Consider the following 16617-nt stretch of genomic DNA (forward strand, 5'->3'; position numbering starts at 1 on the left):
TGACGTGACTTCCTCTGGTGTGAGGGCAGTGTCGAGTTCTCGTTGGCATTCTGGGGTCTCTCCTTGATCACATGGTCTTCACTTGAGAAAGCAGGGAGGTGTTTCAGTTAGAAAAAGTCCATGCTAACCTCCACACACACCCACACACAACCACGTGGGCACTTACTTCAACTTAATGTGCGGAACTTAGTGCTGAGATGCTGACTGTGGAATTACTCTTCACTGAGAGTTGAGGTGTGTCTCGTTTATGACCAGGTCATTATTCACTTCTTTCTCTGCATCAACATCACTCCTCCTTCGCCCTTTCCATATGCAGCCACTCCGTCACAATGAAATCGCGCAAGTTGTCCAGGGTGGAGAGACTATGGAAGGTGAGTGTGTTGAATATTTTCAGAGACACGTGTAACTTGTGTTTGCGTTTGTTCAATGTTTGCCATGCAGTGCATTTTAGGGGCTTCTTTCTAATTATGCTTTTAATCAATCTCTTGTTGAGCACTTGAAGGAAATTTTGAAGGAAAGTAATTACAAGCTGTTTCTTTGCATGAAGAAGTGTCAGAGCTGTTCATTTATTTATTTAGCTTTCAAACCGTCTGATGGTATAATGAGCACTTCCGATGACAGCCCCTGTTGGAAGTTGTTGCTGTTAAGAGTTTGCTGCAAAATCATAGACATTACATCTAGAAACGTATCATCAGCTGGTAAATTTAAACACCAGGCTCTCTGGGGACATCCTGAAGGGCAACTTGGTGTTAAAAACATGTATTATATGGTACTACATTGCAGTTTATATAAAGTATTATGGAGTGAAATTGATTTGTGAATGATTCAGAATCATAGTTGTTTTTACAGCATCATTCCTGTGTGTTTGAATTAAATCCAAAAGGTTTTTCTTAAATGTCTAGCTCCTCTGCTGCAGTGAGACATGACAAACTAAAACCAGACACACAGGATCCAGCATAGAAATACCTTAATGCACTTTCCCTATAGGAATTGTGGTTAAGCAAATGCTGCACTGTACTGCACAGAGTGCTTCCCCAGTCCCATCATGCAATATCAGCTTTTTTAGTGAGATACATATTTAATACGTTCACCCCACTGGACAAAGTTGGACCTCGACAGCACAAACATTTACAGTAGTATGAAACAACTGGCGATGGGAAGACTTTTGATGTTTCTTATGAAAATAAACTTTTCTGGTGTACCAAGGCCCAGTCCTTACTGCAGTGGCCCGGGTTCGATTACAACCTGTGGCTCTTTTCTGTAAGTTTTCCCCCCTCTACTCCCTTTCTTGTCTATAGCTGTCCTATCAATTTAAGGCAAAAAAGCATCAGTTTACAGTATTTAAACTTGTGGCGAGCTCTGCCTTAGTTCATAAATCTAGTTTATAAATATATACTTGTGAAAGTCAAAAGTTGAATTGCCGAGGGCTTTATGAAACTGACCATGCAATTTCTCGATGTGAGTCCGGCCAGGGACTTTTGTAGCAACCATTTCTCTCTCCCTTCTCATTTACTGTCACCACTGTTACTGGCGGCACTCCAAATGAAAGGGGAAATGCCCCACAAATAATACCTAAAGACACAGTAAAATGAAAAGAACATTTTTACATTTTTGTGTCACTGTGTTCATTTTTTATTTATTTCTTGTTACATGCTAAATATCTGTTGAAAGAAATCATTTTTGAGTATTTTTATATCAAAATCCCTCTATTTTCTCTTCCTGTAAAGTGTGAAGTAAAGATTTACCATCTTTTTGATGACTCATCTTGAACTTGGGGGGCAGTTACAAAAATGTATCCAATCAAATTTGGATTTGATTTAGGGTGTCTAATTAACCATATTAAACCAGCCTTGACCGTTGAGGTCTACTTTATCCATTTAATCCTTGTCCTCAGGCGCTTACAACAGGGGGGAAGGAGTTGTGCGTGGAGGTGAACAATCATACGTCTCCACATCTCTGCATCACGCAGCATGCTACATCCGCTATATTAGCCAAGGCAATGTTTTTTTTGCAAACCAATCAAATTTAAAATATTTGATTTAAAGCCCTCTCTTAACCCCACCCACTGCCGTTTCGCTGTGACTTTAATAAAAGTAAAACAAATATCTGATTTGTTTACAAATATTAAGGTTTTTTGTAGTGCAAGTGCGATCCATTCATTATGAAATAATAATACATATATCTTGGTGTTGGTAGACACTTTGGAGCTCAGCAGGGAAAGATGTTTTACTTGATGCTATCAGCGTCACACAGGGAGTACAAGGCAACAATGAGACACTGTCTGGTTTTAATAGACTCAGGCTACAGCTTAGCAGCTGATACTGATCTAGCTGGGTATCCTGGGGGTTATGTCCTTGTGGCTGCCTTGATGCCTAAAATGTGCTTATTGGTTTTTGTTTTGACATGATACGAGTTTGACATGAGTGTTAAAAAACTGCATCCAAATCCCCTGAGAGGCTGAGCTCTAGCAGAGAGCTGATGGTGTACAAGCTGTCGCAATATTTTCATATTTTCTATGTTTCAAGGACACTATTGGTAATACTTATTATTACTACTACACCTACTGCTAATAATAAGATAAGATAATTATATCACTTTGGGAATCAACTGGCTTTTTCTTTGTGCTACCATGAAATTGACATATGGTTTTGAGTTAAATGTCTCAATACAAATTAGATGATGATTTTAACCCAAACCATGATCTTTGTCTAAACTTAACTAAGTACTGTTGGTGCCTAAACATAAGCAAGTAGTTTTTTTTACCTAAACTTAACCAAACTGTGACCGTTTCACAACGTTAACGACGGGTTTAAAACTGTGACTGTTATGTTCGCTGGTTTAGATACAAGGACCGAAAATGGTATTTCCTGCCACCTCTAGGGGCGCTAATTTATGAGACGCTCGTATGGGTTGTATGAATAAATGCTTCTAATTAGCTTTTAAGCACTCCCCTCAGTGTCTCTACTAATCAATTCTTAAGAAGAATAGAACAGCACTGATATATTAATTTTCCTATGCTTGTATGTGATTCATTATCACTTCATTTGGAGCCCCTGAATCGCTTTTTTTATTATATTTTTTTACACCTAGGTCTTTTGTTTATTTGATGATTTGTAACTCCCTGATCTGAATATACAGCGCATGCTGCTGCTAATTCCTTGTTTATTGCCCCTGTGACTGTGCTTTATCTCAAACTAATTTGCATAACAACTTGCCAAAATGCAGTGTTAACTCTAAACTTTGTTCTTCTTTTCATTTTACGACCCTCTTGCAAGCCGTTGATGAGCACACATAAAGTTCATGAGGCTCGTAACTCTGTTTTACGAGAACTAGAGCAGCAGATGGGTTAATGCTCTTTAAATGCATGCTGACTCACCCAGCTCCTCTCTTTCTATATATATATGCCCATGTGCCATACTTAATGAGCAACTTTACTGTGTCCTTGTTGACATAATTTTCTGTTGTCTTTTATTATCTCAGTCATATTCACTTAGTAGAGCTGCACTCAACTTCTGTTTGCTTAATTTCTTTTTAACCACAGTTGCATAAAGGTGCCTTTTGGTGTTGTTGTATATTACTGCATATATTACTCTTCAAAAAACTCTTTGATGGAATCAAATCATGAGAGACACTCAGACATTCTTTTAGGGTTTCTGTAACCATACATTAGGTTAGGATCCCTATGGCATCAAGTTTGTCCCAAATACCTTTAAAAAACTGTGATAATCATAAAACTACTTATAATAATCATTTATTATTTAACACGGAAACAACTTTACAAAAAATGAAAAGTCCCCCTCCACTCCTGTTTTGCTTATTGTCTCTTCCCTTGGATGTTTGACCTTTACTGTGCAGAATGATTTATGTGCAGAGACTAGAAGGCTGTTTTCACATTTATCTGCCAAGGAGAGAAAGCTTCTTTGTGCTTACCTTAAATTTGAGTTGAGTGTTGTGATATTACTAGCTTGGAAGCCAATTGTAGTCCGATATGCAACCTACACAAGTGTAGTCTATATCCAAGACGTTCCACTTCCGGGATTTGCTCCTGTGCCACCGGAAATTCCGCCTTATGTCTCTCTTTTTGGCAGGATGTCTGTTACCTTCCGCTTTCTTTGTGTTGGGATTCTAAACTCCAGTCGATTTATGAGGACTATAACTGCTTCTCAGATCTCTGTAGGGTAAATCCAGACAGCTAGCTAGACTATCTGTCCAATCTGAGTTTTCTGTTGCACGACTAAAACAACCTTTTGAACGTACACATGTTCAACCAAAAACAGTTCCTTCCAGAAGCAATTTGGCAGCGACATCGTGGCTCTGCTTAGCGCCGCCCATGACAATTTGGTTTAAAGAAATGCCAATAAACCAGAGCATGTTTTTCTCCCATCCCAGAACGCTGTGTGGACTAGCCAGACCCTCCTCCCCAGCGCTATGAAGGCAAATGATGGCAAAGTGAGACTAACACAAGGGTGATGTTGAAACTTGAAGCCTCCATATAGAGGTTAAAGGGGTATAAATTATTGTTTAAGGCAAAGTATTTTTGTATGTCTTAAAACATTTCTGGAGGTGGTCTTATAATTCAAAATAAGCAAGGCATGAAGTGTGAAATCAGTGGCGGGTGATGAGGTGTGAGTGTTGCATACTCTGATAACTGTATGTGCTAACTGGTGCTAACCTAGTGTTGCATGTTACCTGAACAAAGGATAAACCCAACCCAGTCAAACCTAATAAAAGAGAAAATTATTCAAGTATTTCAAGTGTTGGCTTAAAGGATCAGTCACTGTCATGGTTGCAGATTTTCTCTCTCTCTCTCTCTCTCTCTCTCTCTCTCTCTCTCTCTCTCTCTCTCTCTCTCTCTCCTGAGCCCTTGCACAATTAAATAATGATCTTCATAGTTCTATAATGCCCCATAAAACTTGTAAGTCGTGTAAGCATTGAGCACTCTTTTAGATCTTGCCTCTCTTCTACGTTTTCGAGACAGAATTATCCTGAAAATATTGCGGCCTACATTGTGGCAGCGTTGGGTTTTGAGCCTTGTTTTTAGGCCACATAGTAAATGTGTATATGTTCCTTGGAACCTATTGTAACACTAGGATTAAATGAAGGGTTGTGAGTTTGGATGTCCTATAAATGGACTGCTGAGATTTACTGTGGAGACCAAACTAGGACCCCACTGTGAGCCTCCATTTTTGGCAACTGTTTCCCTCACAGTTATTTTCTCCAAACGTGCGCTTTTCCCTCGAAAGAGTCACATTTTGGTCCCCAAGGCTGTTATTTTTGTCAGACAATGATCTGTATCTTTTACTTTTGTTTGAGTTTGAAGGCATTCACTGAGAAGCCTGTTGGCGCTGCTCTGTGGAGTGTGGTTCAATCAAGATAATATTTTTCCTCAGGAGAGAATTTGTGAGTGCAGTTAGTGGAGAGCTAGTGGGATGTTGTTGTTTAGGGTTCACAGGAGCGAATATTTTGGGTTACCACATACGACTTACATTTTATGGGGCACAGGGCAACATAGACTGTAGAGCGTAAAGAACTACAGTCATGAGCCTGAGTCAGTCAGAAGAGGCAATGTGAAACTGACACAATTCAAAGTGAATGATGAAACTGAAAATATTCTGTGCAAACACAATGCAACTCAAATACTAATGTGAATGTATTTCCTTTATTAATCATGATAAGAAAAGTGCATACTGACAAGAAATTATAATTTACATGGAAAAAGTCATATTAAAAATGAATATCTTATCTTTAGAAATGCCCCACTTCCTTGCAAGATTTGAAACTTGACTTTTTTATCATCAGTTGGGAATCAGGTTGGCGATGGGAGTAATTGCCTCGTTTACATCATATAGAATTCAGTGGAATAGTCAGTAGCCAATTGGAGAAATACATGTCAGTACTTTTTGTTTTAGTTATTTTGTTTATAGGCAAAGCAAGGCGAATTTATAACGGGATGTAGAATAAAAAGATAAATAGATAATAAATGAATAAAAGAAAAGAGGCAAAAGCACAGAGTAAACCAAAAAAAGAAAAGAAAAGAAAAGAAAAGAAAATGCACACATAATACAAACAGAAAGTTAATTAAAAGCCATTGTAAAAAGGTGGGTCTTTGGCTTAGATTTGAAAGTAATCAGCACTGTTTCAAGTCTTATGCAATACAAATAATCAATGTGAAGACACATGACACAGTACAAGACAAAGGGGGGAACTGACCAAACTAACAAAACAAAAGAGCACAAAAGAGCACAAAAAAGAACAGGTAGCGGGCATGTTTGGCTTACATTATTTTGTGTGTGTATGTCTGGGTTAGTGGCTGGACTTCTTGTGTAAAAGAGATAGAGGGGAGAGAGAGTGAACAGGAGAGGTAATAGGGAGAGAAAAAAGAAGTAAGGATGTACAGTATGTAATAAAAAACAAACAGGCTTTGTGTCATTGAGTAATGTGAACCAACTACCTTCTGTTGTTATTACTTAACGAGCAAGGTGACCACTGGTGTGTGTGTGTGTGTGTGTGTGTGTGTGTGGTACATTAATTGTTTCCGCCTGAAAGTACTTTATTGGTAAAAGAACAATAATTAGTCTGATTAAAGACTTGTAGACTTGGTAATTACCCCTCTGTAACAGTGAAAACCTACCTTTGCCTGCAATCTGAAAACTTCTCTGCCTTTTGTCTTTCTATAACACACGTAGGCATGTTTTGTCAGGTTCCAATTGATTACCTTGAAGTACAGTAATGATCTGTGATGAACTCTGAAGCATGTCCCACAAACCAGCTCTATCCTTAACCTGTGATTTACAGCCACAGCTAGCAGGCGGGGAGTGGAGATGCACGCAGCAGTGTTTACACTCTGTGAGGCGGGTGTGCTGCTAGTCGAACAGCTGAAGGTGAAGGTGTCACGGCGGGCCAGAGGGTGAAAGGGACGTGACTGATGATTGACTTGGCTGGGCTGACTGTAGGCAGCACGGCTGAATGGAAACAGCTTGTTCCTAAATCAGCAGCCATTGTTGATTGATAGGATTGTATTGGCATTTTGCACGAGAACAATTTAAAATTACAGTCATGCTGTTTTAGTTTCATTTATTAATATTCCACAGTTTCATTTGCATCATTTTAGTGGTATGCTGTATGAGAGGTAGGGCTGTAGCCAATGTATTTCAAATGCTGAGGTCCAAGTCCCCCTCACATACCCTAGTAAATACCTCTCCCTTCAAAAACTTTAGTGTACAAAGTTTTAATGATTTTTTTTTTGTCATGTTTTATTTATTTAAAGTTGTAATCCCTCAGGTTTAACGTGACGTGCAGTTTAATGCTACAGAAAACACTCATTAAACAGGTTCTTTGTCAGAAATACAACACAAAAGCAACTAACGTGTTTGCTTACAGTCCAACCACACAAATTTACGTTATTTTAATAAGTCCAGTTAGTTTTCCACACAACAGCATGGCACAGTAAAGTTGGTTACCTCGCTGAGGAGTTGGAGGTGTGCAGCCTGTTGCCTGCAGCTCTTTAGCTAACAGCTCACTGTGGCTGCTTCTGACTATTTCATTACTTTTTGCAATGTTTTTGCTAAAAAAGTGTGGTTAGCACTAACCACAATGACAAATACGTTGTGTCTCCGGTAGCTGCTTCACAATAAAAGCCCCTTCATGTTTATTAATTAGGGAATGACGGACTCCGTCATTACCAAATAAAACTACAATATGGAAAAATTATCGCAGAATGTAAATACATTGGATAAGTATAGCAGAAATATGGATTCTAACTTTAAACTGCTTAATTATATTTTCTGTCCATGTTTTACATTCTGACACAACATGGTTTAATGCTGGTTCAGAGCCTTCTCCAAACTGCCAGTCATGAAGTTGGTGGGGAAATGCTGAATACTTAAAATCGTAGTGTGTAGTTGTCCTAGGCTGCTAAAATCCCAGACAAAATGCTGAGGAAATGACTTCAGTGTCCTCAATTGTAGCTCTGCTAAGAGGTGTTCCCTGCTAAGTATGAAATACACTAAATACTTTAAATGGAAAAGGTCAAACATGCTGATATTGTCAGTGCATGATATTAACCATTAGAAGTCAAATAAAAAAACATGGGTTCCTGAAACACCACTACAAAAGCAAAAACTACACACCATTTAGACTAAATGTGAAAATTATAAGCTTTGCACAGGTGCATTTCAGTAGATTGCACAGGTGTTGATGATATTATGTTTATCATCAATGATTATATGTTTATCATCGTAGTGCCTCAGGGATGCATTTATACAAAAACATGGTGGATAATGGTGTGTTGCCTGGCATTGGTGGTTTGAAGTCGCTGTGGCTGTGTGAGAGAGAGCGGCTGATAATGATCGGTTATCAAACAAAACTGTCCAGGCCTTTGTTAGGTGTCCTCATTTCTCTCGTACTCGTACTTTATCTTTTTATCTCTGTATCATCAGTCTGAACTGACAGACTGATGGCCACGACTTCAGGCAGAGCTGGTCGAGGATTCAGACTTTTATATTCTCTAATCACAATCTCCTTCATAAAAGAAAACCTTTCCTGTTTACTTTATTCAAGTGAAATGATTTGCATTTTTATTAACTGCATGGTCCCCACCAACCTACACGTTCATTTCTTCTTAATAAACTCTAATCTGTGTCTGTGTTTTTGTAATAAAATAAACACAAGCCCTGGTGTAAAAACAATTAAAAGAGAAATTGTCCTGAGAGAAATTTGAGGAATATTTATTTATTTTTGGCCAGCATAAAGATGTCAGGCAACTAGTGATCACTGGGGGGAGCTAGTATGCAGTTGAAGACTTTCACGTTGTTTATTGTTGGTCCCCTAGACAGAAAGAACTAACAAAAGACGCTGTCGATAACTTCAACAACACTGCACATTCATTGCTTGATGCAAAGTGCTTGTTAGAGGGCTTTGGATTTATTTGACAGGGCTGCCTAGAGATGCTGTCTCAGGCAGCACATAAACCACTGAATGATAAAACATGATATAAATGAAAATTATGTCAATTAGCTGATAAAAATGTGGTTTAAAGGAGCACAGCAAAGGCTCTGCTCGCTCGCTCTGAACCCACATGGCTGCATTTTCTTTTACTTCTACAATTACGCCTGATTGTCTGTTGTTTCCTTTTTTGTTGTTGTTTCCAGGAACCTATGTGTAATGTGTTGTAATGATCAATTGTTGAACCCTTCATTGTGTTTAAATTTCTTCTCTTGTTTATTAGAGCTTGGCTGGACTTGTAAGTGCTCCCCATGTTTGCTTTTTGTTTAATGCAGTGTTTATCTTGTAAATGCTGTCCTGTTGCCTTTCACCTCTAATTTGTTCAAATTTCTGTGTGGCTAATTGCCAGGAGCTCACATTCTCTGGCGGTGAGGTGAGTGTAATCTGTCACTAAGCGACTGGATGGACGATGGAAGCACATACAATATATGTGTGAACAGATAATAGGGAGAGAAGAGAGATTGTCACGCATTTTAGGATTAAACTGTGATCTTAAATTATGACATTCATTTGATTTATAGACTGTTGTTCTTATTTACTGTGCTATCAATACAGAACAGACCCAATTACACATGCTTTATATCCAAATTAAATTATTTGAATGTATTTTGGTGAAAGGCTTGCTGCTCATGTGTCAGTGGAGCTGTCCACAGCAGTGGTGCTGAAATGAGTCCTGACAGTGAGCTTGCCATGCAGCTCCCTCAGGCCATGCGTTGATCTGTGCAGTGACAGCATACCAAATGTTGTTTGGTACGCTGTATGGCCTTTTTAAAGTCCACTGTCAGAATCGTCCTGCCACCGAAATGTGTGTTTCATCTGCAACATTGGGAAATGTTATCTTTGCATCCAGCTTCTTTCTTTCTATATTTCTTTCTATTTGGTTATCTGTTTGTTTGTTTTCTTTCTATTATTCCTTTCTTTTTCCCCTTTGATCTTGACCCTGTAATGCTCGGAGGCACCACAGAATTGGGCTAACTAGAGTTGAGACCACTGTTGGTGATGGAATATGCTGCATTGTCTTACCTATAATCTTTTTTGTGTTACTGTTAATTCTCTGTTATTTTGATTGTGCTATTCCATGGGTGTATAATTATTATACTATATTTACAGGTAGTGATACACACATCTGACTTTTTCTCTCTGATACTGATTTCAATACCTCAGCTCAGGATATCTGATCCAATACCAGTGCTCTCGTTTTCCCAAAATTTAAATCTGTATACCTCACCGCAAGGGAGTTATGACGAGGACAGGGATTGTTGTGACATTAAAAACTGAGTAAGTGTCCCTTAGTGACTGAATGAATGTAACTGACAGTGGAAAATATGGATTCTTTTTAATTATATTGATGAAGAAACTGTATTCAATCTAGATCAGTATGTCATGGCAACACCAGCTACGCTTAATAATATCTGTTATTGGGGCAGATACCGACCTGGTACAATGGATCGGTGCATCTGTACTTACATGGGTGTCTGTACGTAGGGCATCTCTGTAAGTTACTACTTTTTAAATTATTAAAAAATGTATTGTAAAGACAGATGTATTTCTTAAATATGCACATCTTAGATTGAGCTCGTAGTTCACTTTGTTATGAGTACACTTTTTACGCTAACAGTGATGGTGATGTTCAGTTCCTTCACTCCAACAGATGACTGGTTCAAAAGGCCAGGAGTTCTGCAGTGACTGTGCATTCTGTAGAAAAGCTCTCTTCAGAACGAGAGGGCTTCATGTGTATGTGTGTGTGCATGTGTGTGCATGTGCGTGCAGCACAAATAGGCAGACAAGCTGTGCTAACAAGAATGTGGATTGTGTGTGCACAGAGATGTGACACACGGTGAGAGAGTTACAGCACAAAGCAACTGGAACTATTTCTGCTCTATGTGGGAGGACGGTAGCACTGCTTCTCAAGAGCTAGGCCAGCAGCAGCAGCCCTTTGTTTTATTGGCAGACAATACAGCAGCATTGGCATAAAATATAGTGGACTTAGTATGATTTTTATGGGTATAGATATGCAAATCTTTCCTCCTCCCTAAACTGCAATGCCTGTCATGAATGTACTCTTAACTTAAGCAAGATAATACTAAAAACCACCATCGAAAAGAAATCCATTGATACCCGAAAGTATTTTGTTCTTCTTGCATTGATTCCTGTTTCCATTTCCTGTGTAATGGACTTGCCAGTAATGAGTGCCCACTGTGATCTGATCCGAACTGACAGATCTCCATATTACCAGTTGCTGCGAGCTTGGAGCTGAGCAGAGGAAAGTGGCGCCTGCAACTAAATATACTGTAGGTCCAGGTGGAAGGACAAAACCTTGAGCTTCTTTATGTTACAGTGGAGAGGGCAGAAAAAAAACAAGCAGAAATGTAAATGGTTGCAGTTTCAGATTGGACTGCTGAGAAGACTTTTGCACCACCTGGAACTGCTAAATATTGTTAAAGTAATTTCACTTACATTTTTGCTTCTTTTGCAGCTTCTATTTTTGTGTAATTATTGTAGTTTCACATTGATGTAAAAATTTAATAGACCTACACATTCTTTTAGATAATGATGAAAAAAAGATCTTGATAGCACTCAGTTGCATTTGGTTTTTTTTACTGCTTAAAGGATTTAATCATGCTGTTGATTGTCCAAATAAGTGCGTCTCAGTTCTAAATAGGGCAAATAGGCTGTAGGTGTGAGTTTTAGGAGCCCATTGAGCTGTGGATGATGACAATACCACTATGAAAGTCAAACCAAACCTCCCACATCGCAGCCGTCCACATTTTCCTACATCAGCTGAACCCTGCGCTGTGTGCACCCACGGTCTCTTCATTACTCTGGCTAATCACTTGAAATCCTTGAACACTTTGTACGCCTCTCTCTCTCTCTCTCTCTCTCTCTCTCTCTCTCTCTCTCTCTCTCTCTCTCTCTCGCTCTCTCTCTCTCTCTCTCTCTCTCTCTCTCTCTCTCTCTCTCTCTCTCTCTCTCTCTCTCTCTCTCTGTCTGCATCTCCGCTTCATCATTCTGCACCTGTCAGCAGCGGACGCCGACGTGCGCTCTTCTTTTTCTTCGTCCCTCCTTGCTCTCTCCCCTCTTTATTTACCATCATGACTTCTGGAAAAGACGCGAACGGGCCAGTGAAAGCGGCTCAGCAGCAAGATCAGGTAGGACTTAAGACGAGCTGCTGTTTAAGTCTGTGCTCACACAGTTCCGTGCGCTTTCTTGGCAAGATTGAATACGTGTTTCTGTTCGACTTTTTCAAATGTTCTGGCTAGAAATAGTTGAATGGTGCAGTTTGAATGTACTCCTAAACTTCTGCCTTTATATTGAATGAGCCCCTATTGTAACCTCAGCTCGCAGGTGTAGCATCTATAGCTACCATAGCAGCCTGTGTGCTGTCCTGTTTTCGTGAACCATTTGACTTTGTAAAGCGTTGAACAGCTACTGGTCTTTCGATACGGTGGTTTGTTTTTGGTTGGTTTCAGGGACACATTTTCATTTTTGTTTCTGAACCAAAGATAGAAGTTTGCAGAGCCAAAAGAAGAAAAAAACAACTGTTTGTGTGTGAGAGAAACGAGTGGGTGTTAATTGCTCTGCATTGTTGTTTAGTTTAGTCTCTGTATGAGGCCATAACGTTGTGAAGTGATGTGATGCCGGGTTTACATAACTGAGCTCCTGGCAGTGAAACCATCATTTAGGTTAACCTAAATGATGGTTTGGTGCTTCACAGATGTCATGTCTGCTTGTATGAAGTGAGAACATCTTGACAATAAATTAGTTGCATAACATATGTTATTATGCACATATGCACAAGCTGTAATACGCAACATAATACACAGTTATCGTTATGCACATGCAGCAAACATTTCACCTTTAACATCTTTAGTCGCTCCTCTTTTATCTTTTTCAGTGTGCACGGTTTGTACAAACAACAACTATTTCCTGTTGAATGGGGAGCTCGGAAAATAAAGCCCCCCCAATCCCTCCCCCATCATTGACGCTGTAGCTTCAACAGTGACCTTGCTCGTTGGTACTATCAGTTTGAAATGCAAATGTCAGCCTGTGCGTCGATTCTTTAATGATGCCGGGACAGAGAGTATTACACTGCCACCGATTTTGAGTTAAGGGGCCGTGTTCATTTCACGGAATTCTGTGAGATCAGGTTGATCAGAGCACAGGAAGTACCGTGCAGTTAAGAAGCACATGTGATCTCCAGCCCTCTGGCTGGAACGTTTCTGCTGCTGACAGTGGAGGTTTTTATGCACTTGGCTCTTTATCCAGCTTTTGAATCTGAGTATATAAGGAAAATTCATTCAAGCTATCTTATCTTCCTCTCCATTTCAAAATGCTGATGTCTTTATTAGGGCAGTCTCTTTTGTCGACCACCGCGTACCCTCACATTGTGGCTGATTGTGATGCTTTAAAGGCTTACAGAAACACAGTGTTTTGTTGCTTTCAGTTAGTTGGTTATGAACATATCTCCTCTATTACTGTATCCGTTGCTTTTCAACTCTAGCATCCATTTTTACTGTATCCCATTTCCAACAGTAGGGTAGAGCTACTGTACTGTCATTTTAAACAAGCACCTATCCAGACTAAGGGGATCAAATGTGACTCATGCGGTATAAGAAGACCTGTTATATAATTGATGAGATGGGTAGACTATGCTGTGATTCCATTCAATTTGAATGTTTTTGTGACCCCACACACACACACACAAACACACACACACACACATGAAACTTTCATCATTCTAGATGCATTTGGTATGCAAATAATTATTCTGAAAGAATAATAAGCTCTCTTATCATGCTTTCACTCAAAGTGGATTTAATTTTCAGGGACATTTTTAGGGAAACATTCAATTAAAATTTTTTTTAAAAAGCATCAGCGACGGTTACTTCTGGCTGATCCAACTTCAGTCACATTGTTGTGTGCTACCGTTCTGCTGATGATTAAAAGATACTGTGCCAGTTTTGTCCAGAGGCAGACAGTAATTCAAATCGTCTGAGGAAACACTTCCCTCAGCCTTTTTCCTGTCCATAGAGTCAGCACACTGCCTCATTTTTACTTTTCTCTTCTCCCTCCCAGTTTCACACACTCAGTACGACATTCATTCTCACAAAGACCAATGAAAAGCCACACAAATCCCAGAAACATCTACTGATAACTCCACGTTTTGTCATTTTTGTCACGATCACTCACATTTCCCACTTTTATGGATCTCTTCTCGCAGATTTTCACTTTTAATCTCTGAAGCATACTTTATCAAATATGTATTTGTTTTACACAGATGGGGATAGATTTCCTCCCCATCTGTTTTGTCAATTCCTTTAAACAAATAACTGCAGAAAGGGTCACCCAGAAAATGGACACACTATCAATTATGGCAACACACCAAGCCTCTTCATCATTAGTGACTCAATGATCACTTCACTAAACAGTGACATTTCAAGATTGTCAAACTTGATCCCGTTTTGGAAAAAGGACTCTTGGAAGATAATCTCTACATCTGTCACCCCCATCTGCTGCTAAATGTTGGAGAACAGTTCTGCTTTACAAATAAGCAACAGACTTTGGAAAATATTTTGCTCTCATGCCACAATAGAAAATTAAAAAGCAGTATTATCATTGTTTCGAATTATTTCGCATAGTGCTTGTGTTCACATAACTCGTTTTTTCGGCTCTGCTCTAATTGCTGAATTATTTCTGTCTACTCTAAAAAAGTGAATATTTTGAATGTCAAGCAAAGTATCTGTTAAAGGTGCAATATGTAATACTGACAGCTAGTGTATAAAAAAGTTACTGCAGTACAAATTCAAAATACTCTCCCCCGCTCCCTCCTCCCCAGACTCGAAGTTCACGGAGGTTGCCAGGCTGAGACCGCAGCATCCACAACAATATTGCTATACGATTGTCTCACATAGCCAGACATTACTCCACAGCACAGTGGAGTAGCTAAGTTAGATGCTGGCTATATTGACAGTCATAAAAAAAAACAAAATTAAAATAAAAAGAATTAAAATAACTCACCATTGTCTGTAAATGTCTGATAAATTGCATTAATATTCTCCTACACAGTATTATATTTATATGTTAACAAGACACTGTAGTTCTACTGTGCCACTTTGTGGTCTGTTCTGCTTTTATTTTGAAAAGCGCTGTTTTCTTCATCTGATGTTTTTGTGATGCTAAACTTCCTGCTACTCTCTCTTCACAATGTGGTGCTCACGCATCGTCGGAGGAAGTTATTTATCGTGTTCATCCATTGGAATCCTGTAAAGAAAGAGTTTACATTATGATTTACTTTATTATTTTTGTATTGTACGTACCTGTTATTTCTAAGAGCTCCGAACTGTGAGGGTGTGTCGAGCTAGAGAGCATGCTAGCTGATGGCGGAAACTCTTTGATTAGCGCCCTTGGAGAGCGGAATGAGGTATGAAGGAAAAATGTGTGGAGTGTGTATTATTATCAGAAGGGATTTTGTTTAAGGAAAAGAGAATGTCATTACTTCATTTGTTTATGGGTTAATTGCACATGTCATCAAGATAAAAGCAATATACTCTTTCTGTGAACAATTATAATATATATTGTATTTAATTTAAAAGAAGCATGTGATATTTATTTGTCATAACAGCTTAAAAACATTTCATTTTATATTTATATATATTTATTTTGTGTGTGTTTGTGTGTGTGTGTGTGTGTGTGTGTGTGTGTGTGTGTGTGTGTGTGTGTGTGTGTGTGTGTGTGTGTGTGTGTTTTTGGTGTGTTTTGGTGATCCCCTGACTTTTTATATGACCCCTTCATCAGGTCAACATTTTTATTATTTCCTGTACTTGACCAAATACAGTATCTGCAAAACAAATGACTTTATCAGCCTCAGCTGTACTTTGTGTTTAGTGCTAGTTAGCACACTGAACTAAAATAGTGAACATGTGAAACATAATACCATTTTACTATGCTGATGGAAGCATTAACCACAATGCACTGTAGCAGGACTGTAGACTCTTATGGGCGAAATCACAAAGATTGTTCTGCGGCCGCTGATAGCACCATGAACTGTGCATCTCTTGCAACCATTATCTGTCCCGTCTCAAGGTCCGATTCACAAAGATATTGCACTAATGATATTACAGCATAAACACGGCAATAAAGTTCTGCCCTTCTTTTGCGTCTGATATCAGTTATCCATGTGGCAAAGTATAAATGTTCAACGCATTCTCATGAACAGGTCCGTATGATATACAAAAATGCATGCACACCAAGACATATATTATCCTACGAAACTAGGAGAGCCCTGGCTGGTCACGTGACACTGGGTGGTCACGTGATGCTGGCTGGCTACGAGCTCTATGATGCAGAGCAGCAGTTGCTAGTTATTTAAGCTGCTATAGAGCTTTGTGACGCTGGCTACAGACTTCTGTTGAATCCATGGTAGTTACCCGAAAATAGGTGTCTTTGAGCCAGGTACAAAGCACCGTGAAATGCCAGTCGTTTTGTCGGACATTATGGTTAAGTTTAGTCCACAAAATATGAGCGTTTTGCCGCGACAAAAGTTAAGGTTAGGCACCAAAATGACTAGTTAAGATTAGGAAAAAGATTGTGGTTTGGATTAAAAAACTCCTAAGG

At 39.1% G+C, this 16617-nt stretch overlaps 1 protein-coding gene across 7 annotated transcripts in view; it reads left to right on the top strand.

Annotated features, from left to right (window-relative positions):
• LOC120567964 (dipeptidyl aminopeptidase-like protein 6) overlaps positions 1 to 16617 on the top strand; it is an 89017-nt gene that overhangs the window by 28960 nt on the left and 43440 nt on the right. Inside the window, exon 2 of one of the 7 annotated variants that reach the window (XM_039815092.1) lies at positions 317 to 371. The exons of 5 other annotated variants lie outside the window; for them this stretch is intronic. In XM_039815092.1, the coding sequence (XP_039671026.1) occupies positions 330 to 371 (42 nt within the window). In that variant the 5' untranslated portion in view covers positions 317 to 329. Of the gene's footprint in view, positions 1 to 316; positions 372 to 11970; positions 12153 to 16617 lie in introns of those variants that run through there. One more of the 7 variants, XM_039815087.1, reaches the window with a different exon arrangement.

Source organism: Perca fluviatilis, chromosome 11 (genome assembly GCF_010015445.1).
Source record: "Perca fluviatilis chromosome 11, GENO_Pfluv_1.0, whole genome shotgun sequence".
In the NCBI taxonomy this organism is placed as follows: domain Eukaryota; kingdom Metazoa; phylum Chordata; class Actinopteri; order Perciformes; family Percidae; genus Perca; species Perca fluviatilis.